Below are 19,191 nucleotides of genomic sequence, written 5' to 3'. Positions count from 1 at the left end.
TTGTTATTTCAAGATAACATTTGCAATGGTTACCCACTTATAATGTTCTCTAAAGCTACAGTTTCGATTTGATATCACAGCTAAATCTGAAACAATATGAACTAAATTTTTAATACTTTTTGTTCTTAATAAAGATTTTACTGTAATATCTAGATAAGATTGTAATTTTAGAATGTGGTTTTGGAGAATGGTGCCACATTCAATCCTAATGTCTACTTGCACCAACATTTGCTCTCTTATAATTCTCAACTGCATACATGTCAGTTCCAGAAATGATGTGGATTGGACCAATTATATACTGAGGTAAACCTCAGGATTGGTATTATTACAGGACTTTCTTCTCAGAGTATGGAATCTTGAAAATGTTGACACTGAAGTTATATTTTTGTTATCTCAGGCAGGTAACAGTTAAAATAAAACAGAACTTTGAAATATTTTGATGTAACACTTTATATTTTTAAATAATCATCTAACTTAACAATAAAAAATGAGTCTCAGAAGGACACATTAGTATCTATATGATGCAATTGCTGAGTTGATTGAAGCATTCTATAAATTGAAACCACCGTGTTCCAAAATAAATGGAGCTGCAAATGAAAAAGTTTTAGTTATTAACAAATAAAACAATTTGATACAATTAAACCAGATAGATAACAAGAAGTTTATGCAATCATGACTGCTTTTATTGATTTTAGCACATGAATAGTGAACACTGCAGTGACATTATTATATATTTATATGACACATTGCTATTAGCATGGTCCAATGGACATCTACAGATGATATCAACAAATTCACTGGCCTGTCAATTACTGCCAATTCAGTGGTGAATGTTTTCCTTATATACTTTATTAAAGTAGATGATTCTCAATTCAATTTTTGTACCCTGTGGCTCCACATGTGATGCCATGAACAGCCCATGAAGATATCTATGTGCTAAGTTGGGATATAACCTACCCTTGTATCAAATTCATTCAGCACTTTTTGCACAAAAAAGCAACAATCATCCATAGATCATTACAAACTTTCCCATTTATAATATTTATTCTAGATCAATTTGGATAATTCTTTTTAAATTTGTCAAGATGGTGTTTTTTATGAGCAGTGAAATTGGAATAGAATAACGCTGATAGGCACAATAATTTCCAGGGGGAACTGTGGAGGTCAATCTGAGGCTGTATTGCTAGCAATGGAGCTATTAGACTCCTTTACTAATAATCCCACATCTACAGTTTTTACCTTTGAACATTCTACAGTTTTCTTTCAGATTTTCAAAGGTTGACTGTAAGAGATCCCTCTACAGGATAAGCCCGCCGTTGTATGTTAAATGTTTTAATGTGTCCAATGTAAATTATGTACAATTATGGTTTTTACAATAAAACACAATTCCTTTCTCTCTATCAAAATAGTGTTATCATACTGTTTTCTCTAGCAGAATATTATTAGTGCCACAAATATAGTATTTTAATTTATAAAGTTAAACGTGGGTATGGATGACTAATATTAGATAGCCAGTGTAATCTTAGACAGATATATGACACTTTAGTTTTATTGGTGTTAATCTATGACTGTTATCCCATATATTAATAGGGATTAAAATTATTTTTTTACTGTGGGCACATGACTTTATTTCACAAGCCCTAGTGAGGATAACACAAATAATAACAAATCCCCCTAAGGTTGTCTGATCTTGACTTAGAATAGGTCACCCCTTCCTTTTCCGTGGGTGTCGTAAGAAGTGACTAAGGAAAGGCAAGGGCTGGGCAGCAGCATCCTTTTTAATATATCTACAAAACCTAAATGTGGTTGCCTGCCAATCGTGGCAACTACTGGCAAAAACTCCTAACGAAAAGGCTTATATTTAGCAGTGGGCAGTTAAAGGCTGAAATTTTGCTGATGATTAACCATTAACAGGGTGGAGAAGGATTGTTAGTTATGAGGATTAATGACTCCATTGCTAGCAATATGCCTTATAAGGCCGATCTCCCTGAAAACTATAAATTTGTGGCGAATTAATCACGATGAGCTGACTAATCTGCTTTCATTCTCATGGCGTCCCTAACCTGGTATGGGTATAACGATAGCGCAGGCAGATTACCATTCCAGTTTAATCTTATAAAAACAAAAAGAAAGAAATGCCCTAAATAAGGTTAGATGCAGAAAAAAAGTAGTGTAAAATTAATCATTGAAATAATAATTGCAACAAAGTTGTCAGTGTTTATAATTATATATAAGGTACTATAAAATCAGAAAATTCCGTGTTGAAACTTACCAGCTCTAATTGCCGCACAAAGAACACAAAACGTGATTACACTATTTATTGTGTTTTCCCTTGCTTGGCGTTTTTCTTCCATAGGATCTACCCTTTCTCCCAATGGTAAACGAAACATTTTTGAACTTTTAAGCCTTTCAAACGGGTAAAATAAATTGGAAACTTCCAATTTCTAAAAAAAAATTTAAGCAAATAGCAATTTTAATTTTGGCGTAACAGAATGAAAAACAAGGCGCACTTGTCAGATTGACATTACCAGTAATTAATCTGTTTTAAAGTACTGACCTAAGATTGGTACTGACAGTGTTGCCAATTGACACTACCTACTCTAAAGACTTTAAAATATAGTATATAAAATAGCATAATTAATAAGTTTCATCACAGACTGTAATTATATTTTTAATCAACATACCTTTATCGATTATTATTACAATAGATCAATATAAACATTAACTTTATTGACACCATCATGAAGTTATAGGTAAAGATGGAAGGAACACTCCAAATACCTATAAGATGCAAAATATATATATTGCTATCTCACTCTCTGAAAGGAGGAAAAAAAATAGGGTGACTATAATTTTTGTTTTAAGAGAAAATATTGTAATGTTATTATTTTGCTCAAAAATATTTTTAAATATAATATAATGAATAAATTAAAAAACTAATATGGTAATGTCCCCCCCCCCCCCCCCCAGGAAACACAACTGACATAAGTTTCAGTGTTGCCGACTGTTGCAGCATTTTTATTACCCTTGAAGCGGGTAAAGAAATTGTTACACTATAATACTAGTAGTAGTATAGTACTCTTTATATACTACTAGTAATTAAGGAATTATATAATACAGTAAGTATTGTATTGTTTAATTTCTATTAATATATAATTATATTATTTGCTACAAGTAAACCTACTACTAGGTTTTTTTGTTACTTTACAATAACTCTAATTCAGTCATTCTTCGAACAGAAACAAAGCAATATCCTGAAACTACACAAATAAGTGAGATTTCATGGTGAAATCTTAGTATACTAGTGGCTTACCATATTTATGTAACCTCGACAATATTATTATTATTTTACACTTTATTGTACCAAGTAAAAAGAGAAATAACAAATATAGTACAGTAACAAATATAATAACAAATATTTAAATAAATATAACAAATTAAAAAATAATAGACAGCACCATAAAATCATTTCAAAACCACATAGAACGACTTTATTCACTAAAAGTGTCTTAGGGATGGCACCTAGAATATATAATAAATTACTTAAATCCCTCATAGACATAGATGACATAAAAAATTAAAAACTAAATTCCAGACAAATTATCTTTTTGAAGACTAGGCAGCATGGTCTCCGACCTTAGCCTGTTCCAAACGGAACAAACGTACTAAAAAAAAAAAAAAATTAAAAACTAAACTGTATGAATACCTAGTAAACAGAACATACTATTCAATTGAGGATTTCCTTGAAGATAAATGTAATAAATTTCCATAATATTATAATTTTTTACTCTAAATGTGACATTGTTGATTTTTTTATATATTTTTTTCTTATATAATTGCAAATTTGTATACCTCGATAGATGGGGTTGATCATAGAGGACTTATCTTGTTTTACCATCCATTGTTACCTGTGTATCACGATTTAAATAAATAAAAAAAAATAAAAAGAAAAAAGGAGGCAACTATACGTTTTACAGTTTTTATTTTATCATTCCTTCTTTGTAATTATTTGTTCTTTGGGACAAAATTACAGTATAACTGTTGTTACTAGGCAATGAATATATTACTCTATGAACTACTAACTTTTCCTAAAGATTTTGTATTCCCTCATCCAAAGATATCTGAATTGAAATTTATTATCGTAGCCTTCAAATGAGATAGTTCTCTCAACTCTACTCTATTCTCCAGTTTTGGGTAGAAGTTCTACTTAAAAGTTTCACTTATCAACAGATTTGTATCACTTTAAACAAAAAATAAATATATAATTCTATGCTACCCATTTTAACCACTATTAGGAATTATATTCCATCAATACCGATTTAGACAATTTTGAATGAACGGCATGAGAGAGTTAGAGTCATAACGCTCAAAAATGCACCTTAAATTGTGTAAAAAAAAAGTAATTTCTGTATTGATAAATTTCGTACTGAAATATAAAATTTAAAATTGCTATAAGTGTGATATGATCTAAGGAACAAGGGAGGTTTTTGTATAATTTTCAAATGAGTACATAAATATATTGACGTAGGTAAAATTTGCTAGGTTTTATCTAATTAAGCAATCTACTAGTTAATATCGTAGCGAAGTCGATATTTTACGTTACGTTTTCAATTTTGATAATAAAATTCATTAGTGATATTTCTAGCACGGTTCCTACTAATTATGGATATAAACTCAAATTCAATTATAAGTCATGAAAATAACTATTTCCTAACATTATGAATCAATGATTATTTAATTATATTAGCATTATACACATTTCTCATTAAACTATCACTTTATATATAGGAAATAATAAAAAGTATTCTATTAACCAAAAAAACTTAGGTCGAAGAAAGCTGAAAGCCTTTCATACTATGTTAACTCAGCGTGATGTATATGTATGGAAAATTCGAAATTTTCTATCATTTTAAATTTTTCGTTCGCCAACTTTTTATATTAATATATTCTATAGCATAGATAATTTATTAATGCTTTTTATTTGTTTTTTATATTGTCATTGTTTGTCTAAATATATATATATAAAAAAAAAATAGATAGGTTTTTAATTTTCCGTACTGCTAGCAATGTCGATTTAAGTTTATTGCAATATGTAATTGAAATAATATACAAATGATGTTTGTTGATTTATGTACATACGTACATATTCTCTAAATAAGAATACGCGTACTTTTTCGGATGCATTAAGATGAAGACATAACTAAATTTAGATGAAGCAAAAAGAATTTTGGTTATACAACCTGTAATAGAACATTATAAATATAAAGAATTTAGCATCAAATTTGGAAATTTTACATTATAAAATATCGACATCCACATTTTGGATATAAGCATGTATAGATATTAACACATTATGAACATTTATTACTGTTAATAATTCGAGATGGTAACATACATTCATTTTCTCAGTTTTGTAGATATAAGGCTATGTCGTAAATAATATGCTTGGTCTGTGTTGTCAACAACAAATGAGAATTTATCAATCAAGCAAGAAATCGGCAAGATGAAAACTTACTGTCTCTTGTGCCTTTTAATCTTTATAAACTATCATTAAACATAAAATCGTTAACTCTCAACTTCAATTAAATATTGTTAAGCTGTTATTCTTCTGTAAATTAGTTTCATCTAAACAAACATAGCTGTCCTTTTCTCTAGAACTAAAAATAAATGCTCGAGTTGCGCAACATGGCGAACCCACCTCAGCTGCTTTAGTGAAATTTTCTATGTAATAGTTTTGTGACTGTGACACGCTCTACTTATCTTCAGATTTCAAGTTGTTCATTTCAATGAGTGTACAGTTAGGTTTATCAGTACCTATTGTGATGGGTCAGTTGCTAATTTTAATAGTTGTCTACTAAAATACATACGGGTCTCGGGCTGTAGGATATCTCGTAAGAAAAGTTGTTTTTTTGTTTGGAAACAAGGAAAAAGAAATCCATCAAACTGGAGCGGTTACCCGAGTATCTGCGCGACACCGTCGACTGGTTCATGGGGTGAGTGTCCGTTCGCCATTCTCATTGTTTCACTACTAGGTTACTACGAACCAAATCAACGAGTGCTGTACTTACTGTTTACAAGAATTCAACACAACAAATGCATATTTTTCGTGTTTATATTATTGCCTAAATACTCGATAGAAAATATAACAAGTTCTTTAATAAATTGGCTTTAATACTTATCCATTCATATTGATAATCAATAAAACTAATTATTCTTGGATATTTAAATGATCAGTGGTGCACATTTAGTCATATAAACAAAATGATTTAAATGGCTGACTACTTTTCAAAATATAAAGAGAACCATCAAATTTGTGTAAACCCATAAATTCTAGCTTTCCTTTTGCACAAATTATATTGGTGTTAATTTATTCTACAAGAAAAACTGCCTCATAATCAGCATCATCATACCAACCAGACATTGTCCCACTGTGATCCTATCTGGAACCTTGTACACTATAAAATATTCTACATAAATTTGTTGGTATTTAGCTTGAGATATCAGCTAATATTTCTTTAGTGGAAGGGAATAGGATAAACACAATATAAAAGTAAGTAAAATTTAATAGAAGAGCAAATACAGAAAGCAAAGATTTTTTCTAAGAATGTGCCAACTTAATTTAAAACCATATCTTTTTAAATTACAACCGGCCAGTAGTTTATAGCTGTATGAAAATAAACCTATTTCTAACAAAATTTCACTGAAACAAATACTTATCAGAATTGGGTACATTCTGGAATGTCTGTTTTCATCTCATTGTTTATCACCATCCCTTTACATAATTATGGACAAATATTTCTACTATAATTTCAATAAAGAACCTACTTATAATAGATACAACTTTAAATAATGCATCAAGTTAATCTTTGTGAAATTGTTATGCAAATGGAAGTTGGTATTATCTGTTACAAGAATACTTATGACTGTCAGTCTGTTTACTACAGTTGAAAATAATATAAAAACCTGTAATTGGGACTAATTAATGTTTTTATTTATTTTTATTTCGTGTTTTGAAGTTTATGCAATGTAAACAATGTTGAGGATCATTGTTGTGTTGTAACTTTTTTTAAAATATTATTATTAGTGGCACCCTTAGTAGTGTATGAAATGTGGCAACAGTTAAATGTAAACAAAATTAACAGCAATTTACAAGTACTGACTTTTTTACTGTATCAATTTAGAAACAACTAGACACATGAAACAGTAGTATTGTAATCTTTTGTGTAGCAAATACTTTTTATTTGTGACTTCATCCTTAAGACTGAATTTTGATTGATCAGGATAAAAGTAACCAATATATTTATCCTAAATATTATATGTACAACAATTGTCAGCATTCAGCATGTTAGTTTCCAAGGGGGGATCATGTGGAGTTTTACTATGTTGGGTACATTGCTATCCGTTAGTCTCAATTGCTAACAATCCCTTCCCTCTCTCCCCTGCCCCCCATTTGATCAGTTTTAATACTGTATAGGAAAATCACATGATTAAGATACCTATTTACTTTGTGACAATTCTATATGACATACTGCAGCTGGGGCAGAGCTACTCATGCAGATGATTTTAGTAAAAATCTCTATTGCAGTACTGTTGCTTGAGTAAACACTTCGACCCATATTCACATTGCATTGCTTGCATTAAAATGTATTTCTTTTTTTTTATTACTTACAATTATAATTTTAATGAATTGGAATAGAACCATTAATGTCCTGTTAAAAATAAATCTTTGGAACTACAATAAACCATAAACTAAATAAGCTCATAAACTAATTAAAATTAATAATTACTAATTAATTAGTATCAACTAATTATTTTAAAAATTAGTATTATGTCAATAAGTATTAATGTAATAATAATTATAAATTATAATTTATTGCCATTCAAAATGCCTGTGAAATTCTACAAGTTCTCAAGTCAATATTTCCATTTCTGGATACTTTTTTTTAATAGGTGATAATGGAATGGGAACCTCACCTGAGCCTGCGGGTATTGACTTGCGGGGCACTCGGTGAGTGATGGTAGATGAGAATGAAACAGGTTAGTTAGCCCATCATGACGAATTCAACAAGAATTAGCCACAATGGTTTCCATGGGAAACCATGTGGAGGGATACCTGATAAGGTATATTGTTAGCAATAGAGCTGTCAAACCCCATTAATTACAATCCTCCCCCCCCCCCCCCTTCCTCTGGATGCTAGTTCCTGAAACTGTTAATCAGATACAATGCCAGTAGAAGAAGAGTCTGTTTTGTCAGCTCCTTTTTTTTCATGGAATATGGAAAAGTCTTTTGTCATGCATTATTAGTAGTCATTTAAATAGACATTGATTCCTGGATATTCTGATTATATTTATCATGTTTAAACACTTAAAATTATACTCAATTCCTTTCATTTCACTTTGAGTGAATTACACCCTACCATCCTATATAACACAAACAACATAATATCCATACTGTTTTTGATTATACATTGTCCTATATATAAATTTCCTGTGGGTTTGTTATATATTTCAAATCAAGTGGGTCCCAGATATTTGTTTTACTATTTAACTTACTGTACATGAAGGTATTATATATAATGTTTTGATGGCCTGTATATCATCTAATTGGCCTCTCTGCATAGGATAGGCTACCCCTTCCTTTTTCAGAGATGTTGTAAGAGAACTTAATAGTTGAAGGATGTGTAACAGCGTCCCTCTTAAAACAACTCTGAAGCCTAATTGTGGTTGCCAATCTGCCTGCCAAGCATAGCAACTACTGGCAAGACCGCCTAAGAGGAGGCTTATGTCCAGCAGTGGGCAGTTAAAGGGTGATATGATGATGATGATACCATCTTATTGTGAAGGGTAAATGTATGCATGTGCACAATGTAGAAGAAGTAATAAGGTTTCTGAAGCTTAGATCTTCAGACATGAACACCTCTAAATCTCTCATTAGCCTTACCCTCGGTATAACGGGGTCTTTTATCATATTGACTTATCATCATTTCGTAATTGATAATTTGCTCTATGACTAAAAATTCTACTGAAGGTTTAACCTCATGTTGCAGGAGCTCACAGTCAAAGAAATTAAAAAGAAATAATTAATATTAGAAAAATAATAATCAAAATTTAATAGTCAAAATTTGAATCCGTGGCGTGAATCTCTGACGGCTGACGGCTGGCACATCACATCAGTATCATGTACACACGCACACGGCGTCCATGATGATGTCGCCAATATGAAATTGTTTTAATAGAAATGCTTCGAAACGATTTATTGCAATTAGTTACATAGAACACTACAGTGTGTACAATAATTTATAAGATGATTGTAAAAATGTACGTAGGTATTTCCAGCCTTTAATTCAGTTGGTACTTTTGTATCAAGCATAGTATATATGTGGCAAGGTTCGTATGTACGGCGTCAGCAGTGCGCCAGTTGCAGCGGCAGCGGAGGCTGCATGCGGCCGGCGCTCACTGCTCAGTGGCGTTCAATGGGGGCCGCGCACCGCACATCGCACGGCAGGCGCTCCGCCAGGTGCGAGATGATAAGCCGTGATGTCACCACGCGCCAGTGACGGTCGGCGGCTCGCCGCTTCGTCTCGGCTCGGCTCTCGCCATTGCTTGCCTTCAGTTGCCCGCGGCGCGCAAACGTGAGCGTTGTTTTTTGTGATAGCCGCATCGCATGTTCACCGCCGCAGCTCTCTCGAGCGAAAACCGTAGTGATAGCTTAGACGTGTATTTATCGAAGATATACGGTGACGAGAGTAAGACGCGGCACAGTGTCGTGTATGTTAGTGAAGGCTTGGATTCGTAGGATGAGCGCGGGCGGCGGCGACGGCGGTGAAGAGAGTCCCGCGCGTCGCTGGCCCGTGGGCATCTTGAGACGTAGCGGCGCGCGCGCAGCCCGGCGGGTGCTGCACGTGAAGTACCGCAGCGTGCCGCCGTCGCCGGCGTCCAGCCCGCTGCCGCACGCACTGCCGCTCGACATCGACGACACCGTCTCTTGCTTTTGCAGGTGCGTTAGCGCTGCAGTCGATCGGTGTACACGTCCAATTAATCAGTATTGTCGTAAACATCCATGCGAGACATGGAATAATTCCTTTGCTTGTTATTGTTAACCTTCGCACGTCTCTGCTATTTCTAATTATTAATATTAATGAATGATGCCGTGGGTGTGAGCGGTTATTATTGTTGTTGCGAATATTGGGTGACCACATGGAACAGTCGATATGTTATAGTGGACAGATAACAACGGTGAAGCAGATTGAATGCATCTGTTGTCCGTACCATTTAAATGTATTGTCTCCGACTGCACACTGGGTGCGAGTTGGTAAGTGGTACCGTGTGGCGGCGTGTGGCGCGCTATCCAAGCACGTTATCGCGCAATCGTGCTGTGGCGGTCGCGTGTTATCGCTACACCTGTGTGACGTCAAGCAGTGTTCGCGCCGAGCGCCCCTTTGTTCTATTGTCGATTGTCATATATAAATAGTAACTAATTACCTTTCTCACGACTCCTCGCAATGCTGAACGAAACAATCCAAGTTCTGCAACAATCCTTTGTTTAATGATATCAGTCGTACAGTCCACTGCTGAACATAGATCTCCCATTTGGGAGGTTTTGCTAGTAAGTTGCCAGGTTTGATAGGCGGGTTGGTAACCGGGGTTGGGCTTTGGTAATATTTTAAGGAGGACGCTGCTACCCATCCCTCAAACATTAACTTCCTTTAGGTGCCCCTTACGACACCCATGGGAAAAGAAGGAGTGGCCTATATTATGCCGATACCAGACGGCGGTCGGCGGTGGTAGTAAATAATCCTCTGTTTATCACCATCAAATTATATCGAAGTATCGATAATGATTAGGGAAGAAAGGTTCTTGACAGGCAAATATAATGTAGGACGAGCTCCCACTAGATGAAGCGACGACCTGAAATGTGTCGCAGGGAGTCAGTGGATGTAGGTGGTTCGGGACCGTCCCTTATGGCAGTCAAAGGGGGAGCCCTATGTCCACTAGTGGACTACTGTTAACGACTGTTATGATGATGATGACATTAATATTGTAGTGAGTTTTAAATGTATATTAGTCAAATAACTCCTCCATACCTTTCCTCCATACCGTAGGTGGCGGAAACCATCAACAAATGCATTCCCAAAGAGGGTTGATGTCAGGCAGGTGGCCGGTCGTAAAACTAAAAACCAAATCTTTTTGTAATATGGATAAAATCATATTACGCCGACCCCAAATGGTTGGGATAGAGGTAGGAAGATGATGATGATGATTAGTCAAATAACTTCTAAAGGTAGGAAGTTCTCTAGTTAGTGTATTTTTTCTTTTTTGTAGCTTGATTTTTATATCTTTTTTTTTTATCAAAGAAAGGATTTACTCTCGTGTTTGATTTTTTATCAAGATATTTTGTTAGCACTACTTATTGGGATATAAGTATTCTAGCTATCAAGTAAGAGCAAACAGTACGCATTTACAAAATTCCATTAAAATCGGTTGAGCAGTTTTGGAGATTAGCGTCAACGAAAATCGTGACACGAGATTTTTTTATAAGAAGTGGCACTGTACTGTAGCTTCACAATACATATACGCAAAAATTTTGTATAAACGCAGGAATTTTCAACTATTTTTTAAAAACAGTGATCTCAATAATGTAAATGTAAATAGATGTAAACACAAACTTGCTGTTCCGAAGTATCGTTTAGAAAAAGTTAATAGGTCTTTTATGATATTATGTGTAATAAGATACCGGATGATATTTTGGATCTGCCTTTTAATAAGTTTGAAACTGTTAAAAAACACTTAGTGCTCGGTGTCAGTCGATCATGCACGGGCTTCTAATGATCGATGTAATACCGAACGATGTAATAGACATAGTATATTAAATACATATATTGTTAACAGAGATTTAAACGAGTAACAATTGAGTTTGTTGCGGACTCTTCTCAACAGATAACGACCTGTCGAACCCTGTAATAGAATAAAAAAAATTGAAAATTTAAAAGGGCTTGTTAGCAAGTGTATTTGAATAAAAATGATTTGAATTTAATTTGTAATAAATTTTCATAAGTAAAATCTATTAGTACTCGTATCCGTATGCGACCTGTACGGATTCGTGTAGGTGTATTAATTATTATATATGTGGCTTTTGTTACATTATCTAATCATCATTCGGCTGGTTAGTAACCAAAGTACCCAGCCGTATCTACGTGCTTTTCTATGGGATTTTCCGCCTTTTAGTATTACATTGTGCCTGACTACGTACGGTAGGTGAGGTGGTCGGCTGCCGCGATGCCGTGCCGTGCGACTGCTATCATTTCCGCTACGTGATATTATTATGAGATCACGTATTCTTATCTTCAAGAAAATTACCTATAGTTCCACTAACGTATTTAAATAATTTTACTGCTTGTGTTTAAAATATATCTACTTTATGTAGATAAACTGTAAAACTGGGACGCGTTGGCTTTATATTGTATTATAGTGCAACGTACTATTGTAATTATTACACAATGTACAAATTTTATTCAACCTATCTAATCCTATCTTAATAAGTATAATGATCTATACGCGTGAAGTCGCGAGAGACAGCTAATTGTCTATAAAGTAAAAAACTTGCTAAATTAAAGTTGTGCCTACACCCGGGGATACCGTACATAAAATATAACCTGTAAATAGATTTCTGTTTTCATTAGAGTCAAATTTATTTCGTTACCGATATTAACCAGTTTTTCTTTCCTGTAATATAATTCTGTATTATAGTGCAGGAAATTATTTGTTTATAAATTGATATAAACATGTTGCTAATAATTAAGCGATAAACAACGCCCCGTAGCACTACAACATTTGAATAATTAACATCTTCTTTATGTATTTGCATAAAATATGTCAAGTTTGACATAAAATTAAATATTTATGGACAGATTAGTTTGTACTAATTAAAAATAGACGTATGTATATTGTGGTGGGTAATTGTAAAGTATAAGCTACTTTTTAAATCGATTGCCAATTTTGACGACAATTCGTAAACGTTCATTGGTGTATTAACACATGGCAGTTACTTAACAATTATAATTGTTTAAACTAGCTTTTTGCCTGCTACTTTGTACGCGTGGATTTTAGAAATCAAACACAGATTTAGAGTTGGACTTTCAGGAACATAACTGTGAAAATGGCATCCAATTTGGTGCTGTCGTTTTTGCATGATGATGGTACAAACAAAACGGAACACAAAATCCTAAAAAAATATTGTTTGGACTTCTATTGCTTCTATTGCTCTTATGAAGACTGTTCATATATTTTTTTCTGAATATCTCCCGTGTACAAACAATGATACTAGAATGATTATTATTGTAATGATTACACGTGATATGAGCTATTGCATACATTATCCATGGCTGTGGCATGATGGCTTCTAGGGATGGAACACGGGTTAATCATCTGGTAGATGAAACTGTCACCTATAGACATGAGTGCGCACCCCTATTTTACTGCTCACCTCACAGGTCAATATAAACGCGAGGGCTCAGTCTTTAAGAAACGTAATTATATACAAACATCCATCAGAAATATAAATAAAACCAAATCTTGTCGCAAATTTATATAGACAAAGTATGGTTACGGTAGTAGTGTAATAACAGGGTATGTAAGGCATAATACCATAGTCCACGCTCAACCACTACAGTATCATGGGCGTCTCATTTAATTCTGTGATGTCCATGATGCTGCCCACGTCTATAGGCTACGATTACCGTTTGCCATCAGGTGGGCCGTCAGCTACCAGAGGGAGACTTTGTACAAAAGTCGATTGCTTGGGTACCTCTGTCCCATTCGTGTTTCAACCGTGAAGCAGTTGTGTTTGCATGGCTGTGTTTCGGTTTGAAGGGTGGGATATGGCGTGAATTTACTGGGTACAGAGGAATAACACCTGAGTCATCAAGAATGGCAACGCATGGGGGGTATCATGGACGAAACAGTATACTCTATTATGTCCATGGTATTGCTCATGTCTATAGGCGACGGTTACCACTTTCCATCAGGTGGACCGTCAGCTTGTTTGCCATTCTAAGTTGTATAAAAAAAAGCTTGTTTGCCATTTTAAGTTGCATAAAAAATATATTTGGGTGGAAACATTTTTCGCGCGTGTTTTGCACGTAATAACGTATGACGAGATGACTGTTAAGCAGGAGACATTACCTCCTAACATTAATTAAAGGTAGTTCGTTGAAGTAAGTTTCGTTGTTTGAAGGACCTCTAACAGTATGACATGGTTACTTGAACGATATAACATTACGAGTATGCACATAGTAAATGGGTCGCAAAAAGTGACGTGACGTTCGCGCAGATCTCTACAAACTAATACAAGCGGACTAATACAGTTTTGGTAGTAGGAGAAAAGTACTGTTAGCAATAGGGAATAACGGCTATATTGTTAGCAATATATCGAATCAGATCGACCTCCGCGTGGTACTCCCTGGGAACCGTGGTTAATATCCGGTGAATTCATCACGATGATAGCCTAATTTATAAAGGGTTATTTTAAATTCACAATCGGGACATAACACAAACTGACTACAGGTAAATATTACCTATATACATACATAGTTTTTATTGCCGAATGTGAAATTAAACTTATTAGGCTTACTTCGTCCACACCTATTGTCGCTCATTGGTGTCCCTTTGGCGACATCGATAAGGCAGGCAGGGTTACTATTCAATTTTGTTATCATTAAAGATTGCATTATTAGGAACACAATGTTTTTTAGCTTTAAAACTACGTCTTTATTGTTCACCTGTATACACGAACCCTGCCTATTGTCGCCCCTTGGAGTTGACTTATTATATTGGCAACCTTTGTTGATTTAATATTGTGTGTTACTTGTTGCAGGTGAGTCGCATGCTCGCTCGCCACAGTACGTAAGTGATCTTAGCATTACCTCACAATCACTACATCGCTCAAGGCTTCACTCGCATCGTACACATTTCCCGTCTCTCTTGCACGCCGCACGCCGCACGCCGCACACATCGACTCCCTGAAATGTGTAAAATTTTTTTAAATGATTGTACTACTCGTATTAGATTCATGAAGATCTCTGACTACCTTTCTGGGCTAAAATGATGAATTTATTTAATTGCAGGTATAACTTCCTCACTACTTCCCTTGCCTTTTTTGGCTTAATTGGAAGAGCTCTCTTAGAGATTCAAAAAGAATTCGTTTTTAGAAGTTCACCTTTGCTTGTATTGTTTCTAATTGTAGTTATTACTATATTTTGGAATGCAATATACATATAACTATAATTTGTTATTAACATAACAATGTTAATATTTTAGTCGGTTTAAATATGAATAGAAATTCGATGTATTCTCATAACGTCATACCTAAATAAACATATTGATAAATTACTACCTATTATAATAATATATGATTAGTTATTTATTTCTTTAAATAATTTTATTGACCAAATGGAAGTATGTTACAAAAGGCGGACTTATGCTGGTAACATTCTCTACCAGTTAATCGTTACCTAATTACTGTGTCGTATTATAAATGTGCTCGATAAATATATAACGAATACTCTATATGCAATGGTTTTTTTTAATGGATGAAGGCAGGTCAGTTGGCTCATAGTGACCAATTGAACAAAAATTAACCGCTATGTTTTCCAAGGGGAACCGCTCTGGAAGTCGACCTGATGTATTGCTAGCAATGAAGCTATTAAATCTCATTACTAACAATCCCTTTCCCCCCCTATATGCAGTGGTTATAAGCGTAATTTTTTATTTCATTGTTTTTGCATTTTGCTGGAGAGGCAGACCGAGACATTTACGCAACGCAAAGAATAAACATCCTTTTCAAAAGCGAGTTCTTGCGATCTATGAAACAGTGAATCAATATTTATTGATGAAGGTGTATTGTAATCAAGTAGTTTAGGCATTCGGTTCGACTGAACGCGAGCATGTCCACGCAGCTCTCGGATGATTTCCACTCTACGAGTATGCACTCGTCCCGGTATCTCGGACCGAGGTATACGTCTTGTATCCTATGATGTTAGGCTTAGATTTGCAGTCCAAATGGGTCGTCATACTTTTTCATATACGCTAGAAGAACAGATAAAAGTAAACTTCCGTTTTTAAGAGGCATTTTACATTTGTTTGCATAAAGCAACGAAAAAATACGAGTTTTTGATATACTAGTTTTAAAAAATTAAGGAATTGGTATATATTTTGATTCTATATAGTTCAGGAATGGATTTCTTATTCTAATGGTAGCGTTATTAAATTTTTAGCATACCGTTATATACTAATTTCTTTCTAATATCCAAAGCCGTTTAATAAAAAACGCTGAGACGTGAAAGTTTAGAGGTCGTCTTTCATTAATAAACTCATATAAAGCATGGTATGGTATGGTATGGTCATTATTGAAACTTGAAAATTCTCAAAATGCAGCCTGTAAAATAAACAGGTGTTAGTTGGTAGTTAGTTGAACCCACTATTTTGTTAAATCATTTTAATTTTTCTCATACATACTACGCGATTTTTGCATATAAAATACATTATAATAAAGTTCGCCACGCAGCTCTTCCACTATAAAACGTTTTGAGATCTCATGTAAGACCAGGTCAATTAGTTAGTGTCCATTTATTTAACAATTTTGTTATAAATTGTTATCTAATCAACATTTTTAGTGGCCGTTTTTGAAGGGTAAGGGTGGTATATGGTTGTGAATTAACAGGATATAGAGGCATAACATCTTAGTCTTCAGAAATGACAACGCATGGGGGTGTATCGTGGATGAAACAGTATACTTTGTTATGTCCGTGGTACCGCTCATGTCTACAGGCGACGGTTACCACTTTCCATCAAATGGGCCGTCAGCTTGTTTGTCGTTCTAAGTTGAATAAAAAAATAATAATTAGACATATTTATTTCTATAATAATTAATATGACTAGCAATGGCAGGGCAATATATTCTACTAATAAAATACTTTGTTGTTAATACTGTTTAGATTTAATCGAAATATTAGATTTTTTTATTAGATTATTGTTTCTTAATTATTGTACCTAGATGTTAATATTTTTTATCTTAATATTTTGATGTCCAGGTCTGTCTTAGCATCCATAATATATGTGGCAATTAGATATTAGAATTTCAATGCCTTATGTGCATCATTTTCGTTCTCATTGAACTTCTATCCGTGTTTATGACGATATTTTTTTAAATGTGAATAGTTCCTTTTTGGTTCAATCTAAGACTCAAAATGTGCCTTTCCGGCATTTTACCGTGCAAACTTCCTGTTCAAAAGGCTTAAGGAAATCGAGATCATTCATGAGCATCGTTTATTTGTATTTGTAGCTATCTGTTTGCAATTTTCATTTACGTTTTCGTTAGAAATAAGCGTATGACATATTTCACGTCTTAAAAATATGTGGTTTACTTTGCAGTTGATGCAGGCAATATTTAAGACCAAATATAGTACAGTATTTTATGACTCGGAGCTTCGTAATCTATTAATATGCCTGCTTTTTTGTATTCATATGAAATAGCTGAAATTACGGGGATTGTTCTATTTCCAACATTCAGACAACAGTTCCGTTTTACGACAGCATTAAAGAAATTAGTCGTGGCATGTAATTGTGTAGACCTCGACCTTGACCCACTGTGACAGGGGGAGAGCCGAACGTTGTAGGGCGCCGCCGCGCCGCGCTGCGCCGCACCGTGCCGCGCCACGTCGGCCGCGCGTTGGCGTGTATGTTGGGGGTGGCTGGCTCACTGGAAACGGGAGATGGCTGTTTGCCACTTGTATTTTAATTTGGTTAATATTCATGTAATATACCGATAAATTAATCAATTATAAAAAATGCTAGTAAATTCTTATGAGAAAACAATTACTAGAGTGAGAGTTGACTGAAAATGTTCCATACCGGTACCTGTATTTATTTAGAGACATTTAGATAACAATTTACGAAAATAGACTGCCGTCAACCTGTTCGTTGTTATGTAAAGATGATACTGGTTGAATTGATAATCGCCTCGCTGACTCATCACGAGTTTAAAGTAAACAAACATGGATCTGATTCATATCTTGCCGACAGAGTAACTATACGTCTCCTAATATAATTTGGACGTAAATACTATCCAAAAGTCTTATTTTTTTTTTAAACTTAAACAAGAACCTACCTGAGAATAGAACTACGTTACGTAATGTATGTACCCTTTGTGATTGCCTGATATGTGTGAACTAGGGTAAGCGGCTGGCGTGTCCCTGGCGGGCACTGGTGCTGAGGCCGTCCTGAGCCGGCGCTGTGGGAACCATGCTTTATGTTAATCACAGTTGTAATATTAAACTTGTAATATTAATACGAATAAATTATTTATATGTCATAATACGAATAAATTAATTAAAAATAGGCTTGTTGTCCTTCTGGGTTAATATTTGTATGTATATTTTACCCAAACTTTAATATTTTGATTTATACAATATGTACATGAGTACGTACAACTTTAAGGCCAAATGTCACATAGCTTCTATCAAATTTCTGTTTAAAACAAATAAATATTTTCGTTTAGTATCAACTATAAAAGTCAGCTTGTTTGCCATTCAATAATAAACTATAAAAGTCAGCCACGTTCCGACAGTTAACAGCCGTACCATAACACTCCATTGACATGACGCCTCAGTGGTTTTTTTATCATTACCATCATTAAACCTATCCATAATCTATAGCTGAAAATAGGTCTTACCTCTTATTATATAAAGCCACAAAGTAGGATCCTGTGTCATTTGCATCTGCGTCTCTTAAGATCGTTGCTCCATCACGCGGGGGCAGCCTTATGTTGCGCTTGAAAATAGAGGCTCACCACTCGGGAATCTTGCCTGACTGTTATCGATTGCTCGAGCATGGCGGGCCTATTGCCCCTACTGCTTGCATATATAGCCTTCTACATAGCTCGTTAAGCGGCTTAGAACATCCTTATGAGGCTAGCAGTATGGTCCTTTCATAGCGGGTCATTACTCCATTGTCATACAAACCGATACTTAATTTATTCTATAATTTATTATTATTATTAATAATAATAAAATAATTTATTTCGACCATCAAGGATCATTAAAAGTTTATATCAATCGTAATCAGTTATAAATTACATGCATGTATATCCATATTGGTACTGAAGTCAGCGATTTCCAAAACGATATTTTTTTTTAT

General features: G+C 34.4%; 1 protein-coding gene and 1 long non-coding RNA gene across 3 annotated transcripts in view; one reads left to right on the top strand and one right to left on the bottom strand.

Annotated features, from left to right (window-relative positions):
• Positions 1–432: 432 nt before the first annotated feature.
• Positions 433–2,558, bottom strand: LOC113509132 (uncharacterized). Its single transcript, XR_003402067.3, has 2 exons — positions 2,273–2,558; positions 433–587 (listed from the first exon to the last, which is right to left on the bottom strand). It is a non-coding gene; the product is annotated as an uncharacterized LOC113509132 (long non-coding RNA).
• Positions 2,559–9,464: 6,906 nt separating this feature from the next.
• The window catches only part of LOC113523606 (MOB kinase activator-like 2), a 52,821-nt gene continuing 43,094 nt past the window's right edge, over positions 9,465–19,191 (top strand). Inside the window, exons 1-2 of one of the 2 annotated variants that reach the window (XM_031907584.2) lie at positions 9,539–9,632; positions 14,873–14,901. Coding sequence is in view for 1 of the 2 variants with exons in the window: in XM_031907577.2 (XP_031763437.1) it covers positions 9,771–9,997 (227 nt within the window). In the remaining variant the exon portion in view is untranslated. Of the gene's footprint in view, positions 9,998–14,872; positions 14,902–19,191 lie in introns of both variants that reach the window. The other variant, XM_031907577.2, reaches the window with a different exon arrangement.

This window comes from Galleria mellonella, unplaced genomic scaffold, assembly GCF_026898425.1.
Source record: "Galleria mellonella isolate WM207_F2 unplaced genomic scaffold, CSIRO_AGI_GalMel_v1 utg714, whole genome shotgun sequence".
NCBI classification, from domain to species: Eukaryota; Metazoa; Arthropoda; class Insecta; order Lepidoptera; family Pyralidae; genus Galleria; species Galleria mellonella.
Note: the sequence above shows the minus strand (reverse complement) of the source record. Positions and strands in the feature narration are given on the sequence as shown.